At 35.3% G+C, this 6,229-nt stretch overlaps 1 protein-coding gene across 1 annotated transcript in view; it reads right to left on the bottom strand.

The window, feature by feature from the left end:
• Positions 1-204: 204 nt before the first annotated feature.
• The window catches only part of METTL15 (methyltransferase like 15), a 595,857-nt gene continuing 589,832 nt past the window's right edge, over positions 205-6,229 (bottom strand). Inside the window, exon 6 of the mRNA XM_053720395.1 lies at positions 205-1,234. Coding sequence (XP_053576370.1) covers positions 804-1,234 — 431 coding nt within the window. The 3' untranslated portion in view covers positions 205-803. The remainder of the gene's footprint in view (positions 1,235-6,229) is intronic.

Raw genomic sequence — 6,229 nt, 5'->3', positions numbered from 1 at the left:
AGGCGGATTAGGGGTTAATAACTTTATTATAGTAGCGCTCAGGTCCGCTCGGCAGATTAGGGGTTAATAAGTGTAGGTAGGTGTCGGCGACGTTGAGGGGGGCAGATTAGGGGTTAATAAATATAATATAGGGGTCGGCGATGTTAGGGGTAGCAGATTAGGGGTAAATAGGGATAACGTAGGTGGCGGCGATTTGCGGTCGGAAGATTAGGGGTTAATTATTTTAAGTAGCTTGCGGCGACGTTGTGGGGGGCAAGTTAGGGGTTAATAGATATAATACAGGGGTCGGCGGTGTTAGGGGCAGCAGATTAGGGGTACATAAGTATAACGTAGGTGGCGGTCGGCAGATTAGGGGTTAAAATTTTTAATCGAGTGTCGGCGATGTGGGGGGACCTCGGTTTAGGGGTACATAGGTAGTTTATGGGTGTTAGTGTACTTTAGGGTACAGTAGTTAAGAGCTTTATGAACCGGCGTTAGCCAGAAAGCTCTTAACTCCTGCTATTTTCAGGCGGCTGGAATCTTGTCGTTAGAGCTCTAACGCTCACTGCAGAAACGACTCTAAATACCGGCGTTAGGAAGATCCCATTGAAAAGATAGGCTACGCAAATGGCGTAGGGGGATCTGCGGTATGGAAAAGTCGCGGCTGTAAAGTGAGCGTTAGACCCTTTAATCACTGACTCCAAATACCAGCGGGCGGCCAAAACCAGCGTTAGGAGCCTCTAACGCTGGTTTTGACGGCTACCGCCGAACTCTAAATCTAGGCCTTAGTTTTTTAAAACCACTTTAATGAAACAGCTAAGATGTTACAGTTTAATAGCTGCTCTGAGCTTTGCAGATCTTCCTCGTGGATTGTCTAAGACATCTTGGTACTGTGGAGTCAACACTTTTTTTTGAATAGCAGTCCACTTAGAACTAGCTTGCATGTCTAGGATTTCATCATCCTCTATTTCTGTCCAGTTCCTCTGACCATGTCTTATCTTGTGCCGGGCACCTAAATTTGGCTTTTCTGCCATGTCTATTCCATGGAGAAATCTCTTGACAATGCGATCCTCCAATGAATGGAAAGAAATAACAACTAGTCTTCCTCCAGTTTTAAGAAACTTTTCTGCAGTCTTCAGACCAGCAAATAGCTCATGGAGTTCATTGTTAACAAATATACGTAGAGCTTGAAATGTTTTGGTTGCAGCATGAGCTGGTCGTTGAAGAAGATCTCTTCGTGCATTTATATCAGCTCCTGTAATGAAAAAAAAATATTTACATATTGTAACATGTAGAGAATTTTGCAATTATAATAACCTCTCTAGCAATGTAAGTTTCTCTAAGGCTTTTTAATTAAGGCTTAAAATCTGAGTTCCAAAAAGTGTCTTACAATTAAATAATTGCTTAAAAATAAGTAAAGGACTTATAAAACATCTGAAAAGATATGGCATTAACTAATCATTTTTTTAATTGTATGTATTTTCATAACCCCTGGCTTTAACGTTGTTAGGTAGAATATAAGTTTTAAATGTCATCTGTTTTACAAAGGAGCCTAATATGATGTATAATAAAATAAATTAGTATATCCAAAAATGCTATGGCATAAGAAATATTGACTATTCTTTAGCAGGCAAAGTAATACAATTAAAGTACTCATTACAGAAATATGTTTCGAATTATTAAAGAAAGTGTCAGGTAATATAATCATGGATAATTAATACATATCATACCATATTGTATGCATTTATCAAGATAGACTACAAAAATGATGCCTGAGGTGAGATAAAGTATATGACAAAAATAAAAAATAAAGTTAAATGGCATTGTTGCATTAACAATAATGTATCACTTCCATGATGGTATCTCTAGAACATCCATTCCAAGAGCTTGTCCTGACTTCTAAATCTACCTTTTTATCATTAGTAAGGCTACACAAAATGAATACTAGATTGATATAGTCAATAAGAGTCTACATAGCCTGAGCCATTGACCATGTAATCCCCATGCCCTAAACAACTGGAAAATAAGTCAACCACCAGTACTAGTGTACAGCGCACACTTGGTTGTCTTTGCAGCTGAATACGAGTTATTATGAAATTAATGACATGGGCAATATAATCTCTGACTTGCTGCACTGACCTAAAATTAGTTTTGTTAAAAAATAGTGCAAAATAAAGAGGTAGGACAAGGTCTCGCAATGAGAGAACATTTTTTGGTTTATATCATATCCAATGATAGAGAAATCATTTTGGGATCCCAGTTCCTTCTTCAGACCATTATAATTAAATAGATGCTGCATTCCATAACCAAAAGGGCCGACTAGGGGTGTGAGAGAATATATATTATAGCAATCACAATGATCAAAGGACTCAGCAGCCTCAACTGCAAACATCTTTAATAAGACGTTGAGGAAGACAGGTTCCCTTCTTATCATCATAATATAAAACAGGAACTATATGTATTACACAGAAATAATAATCCAATAAAAGCTGGATTTGTATTTCACACATGCAAGGCCTAGAAAGCCACGATAAGCTAAATTTTAGGTGCGGCTGGTGGTGACCAGCAAGAGGAAGTGATGGGAGTTAATAAACCAGGGCACCAGGGCCATATTTAAAGGTGCTAGTGGCTCTCTGGCACCTGCGTTTGTAAATGCCTGTCTTAACACACAACAACACTGAGTTTCTCTGACATTTTTCATCCTGATTGTCTGCTGTATAAGATGGTAAACGTCCAAAGAAAAATATCATCAATAAAATACTGACTGCACTGTTTTTTCTGTGGTGTTTGTCTGCTGACTCATTATTTATTATTCATCTTTTCACAATTGACCCCATATTACCACTGTACATCATTGTTTTATTTACAAGTAAAACATATATAAAAAATACCAGTATGATTTGATGAATTATGTTATCGATATAGATAGTAGCAGATTCATCAGATGAACCATACCTGAGTGGTATGCTTAATGGGACATAAATTTGTTTATTTGAGAACCAAATAGAAGTATTGAGCTAAACTTCTCAAAAGGTTTCTAATTGGCGTTATCAAATTCTAGGCCATTCTAATCCTTTTTGGAAAACATAGCGTATGATAGGCATGCCTTTAAAGCCAAATTATTTAGTTCAGAATTAGATTTTGGAACTCTCTTTTTATTTTATTTTAATAATAATACACATTCCTATTACACGAGTCAACCAGAACAAAAGAATACATACACTAACCTGTGGATTTCAGCTTATTCAAAAGACATTTTGTATAATACACTCACCCTGACCAGCAATGGACATGTATCTTATTTAGGACCAGGGATTGGGTTAACTAAAATCAGATAAAGATCCACAAAAGGGTGGATACACGCTATAAAAAGGACACTATGACAGACCGCAATATCAACATGCCAGATAGCTGTCAAAAACACGTAGATACACTCTGTAGTAACTGCTGCGAAAACATTTGACTTTGATATGTTTTAAAGAAGAGATACACTTTGGCTTACAAATCATTAAATAGAAAATAATTGAGACTATAAGACTGCTTTATAGGTCAGTACATAATATGTATTTTTAGTGTGTATGAAAGAAAAACAAATTATGACAGACGTGTCAATAATCATCTTTAGAACGATAGGGCAAGAAAACTTTTGGTTTATCTACAAACTAAAACTCTGAAGGCCATTACCCAAACTCTAATCACCTTGAGAAAGAATTTACCAAGATATAGTCCACCAAGTTGCATCAGAGAAATCTTCTCCAATCTAAGCATAGCTAAGGGGGATGTAGAAGCTTGGAGTTGTGTTTATACAAAACAGAAATGCTACAGAAGGCATAAACCTTTAAATTGAGAGATTTATCTATCGCATGGTAGAATTTAAAGTTTATTTTTTTGATTGTACGGATTATTTTTTACTTTTTTAATGTAGGTTCTTTTTATGATGCTATTTAAGTCCTAAAATCTGATAGGTCATGTGCAGTCACCAACCATACAGCAAATGAGAGATGGAAGCAGTAAATATCTTAAAAGGACATTATACATAAATTGTAAGCTGCATGATAATTAGGGTTGCCATATTGCCGCTTTAAGGGGGGGGGCATATGAAAAATATATATGTCAGGGTTCTTATAATGGAACATTATTTAAACATATCTATAAACAGCCCATGTATTTTTCATAAGTGTTTTCCTTTAAAATGGCAACCCTAATGATAACAAACATATTTTTTTCTTTTCACTGATTCCTCTGTCCCCAAGAACAAAATGACTCTTTCTAACAAGTCACAAACCAATAAACATATATAACAAACTGTTTTGCACATGTATAGTTAAGGAAAGAACTTGGGGTGGCTTATTCTCGTCTATTCCCATAAGGTGGTTTAGCATTAATTCAGCTTAGTTAATTCCTTTCTAGTATCCATCTAAATACAACATTCACTTACCTCCAGGGCAGGAATGGCAACCTAGTGGTCTAAGTACAGCAACTCAGCCCTTTTAAAATGCCTCATGCGCTCTATTGTGCTAATAGACACAAGCTGGGAATCTTCCTGATCCTCGTGTGAGGGTATGATACCCACAGCTGCTCCTAACAAGAAAACCCTTCCAGTCGCTCTTGTACTCAGAAAAGTATATTTATTAAAAGATTAAAACATAATTGCAATGAATATTGTGACAAATATTCTCTTACAAAGTAGCAAAACATGCTAGGCGCTTCTCAGCTAGCAAGATGTTTCTTCAGGTGCCTAATACTAGCAAGAACACAGTGGTAATTTAAAACAACAATTGACCAATCAAAAGTAAAACCATTTACACACCCCAATCTGACATGAGACCAAATAAATCAATCAGCAAAGTGTTAGACAAATTAATCAAACCTATCTACATGCATTAAAATTATAATACAATCACTAATTTTAAAATTGATATACCATATAAAAATTAAAAACTATCTTGTATGTTCAAGTGTATGATTTTATATCTGCAGTAATCATTTGCAGTCAAGTGAACAAGTTTGAACATACATTATAGTATACGTAGAGGAGAGTGATTCGATTCACAATTTCCGTGAATTATAATGTTGAAGTAACATATATAAATAAAAAGATTCTGTGTGTAAAAACCTAAAAAATGATTCCTCATAGATATCTCCAGTGTATCAATCTAAACATCAAAATAATTCACAATCTCCATAAAATATAATATTACGGTGACAACTGTAAATAAAAAGATTGTATGTTCTAAAATAAACATCACCAAAATAAGTGATTCCTCTATGTTGGTGATTCAAGTGTCTCAATGTTAAGATCATAAGAATAATGCCAGTGCCAGTGTAACTTAAAGGGACATGAAACCCAATTTTTTTTCTTTCATGATTTAGAAAGAGCATGTCATTTTAAACAATTTTCTAATTTGCTTCTATTATCGAATTTGCTTCATTCTCTTGATATCACTTGCTGAAAAGCATATCTAGATATGCTAAGTAGCTGCTGATTGGTTGCTGCACATAAAGGCCTTGTGTGATTGGCTCACACATGTACATTGCTATTTCTTCAACAAAGGATATCTAAAGAATTGAGAAAATTAGATAATAGAAGTAAATTGGAAAGTTGTTTAAAATTGCATGCCCTATCTGAATCATGAAAGTTTAATTTTGACTAGACTGTCCCTTTAATGATCATGTGACCAAACTAGAAATCAACTGCATCTGTGAAACGGACTTCTACAGACATTAACATGCACTACTTGCTGAGGGTAATTGTTTTGGTTATTCTCCCTTAAGAGGATCCCCTTTTGCCAAATTTCAACTTTGTAATTTGATGTTTAGTTTACAGAAAATTAGATAAAAATATTAACCCAAGTGTGAGCACAGGGTCTCTAATATAACTCAAGAAATATATATACCATACACACACACACACCTATATATAAATATAAAACCAGAGAATGAGTGGAGAGACATTTTTTCTATTTTCCATTATTTAATTTTCTTATACCAATTACTTCTTGGTGACTAATCTTGTCATTGTAATGTTCTTTATTTAAAATTATGAATTAGTCCACATACACTAAGGGGGATATTTATAAAAGCGTCAATCTCGTTGCATTCGCCAGCGCCAATACCCTTGTCAGACATCGCTGCCACGGATCCACATATGATGCCCTTATTTATAAAAAAAAACGTCAAAAACAAGCATGTCAAGTACTGCGCGATGAGCATCGGACAGTTGTTAACTAACAGTCATCAATGCTGCAGT

The sequence above is a fragment of the Bombina bombina genome, chromosome 7 (genome assembly GCF_027579735.1).
Source record: "Bombina bombina isolate aBomBom1 chromosome 7, aBomBom1.pri, whole genome shotgun sequence".
Lineage (NCBI taxonomy): Eukaryota > Metazoa > Chordata > Amphibia > Anura > Bombinatoridae > Bombina > Bombina bombina.
This window is presented reverse-complemented; position numbering and strand designations above follow the sequence as displayed.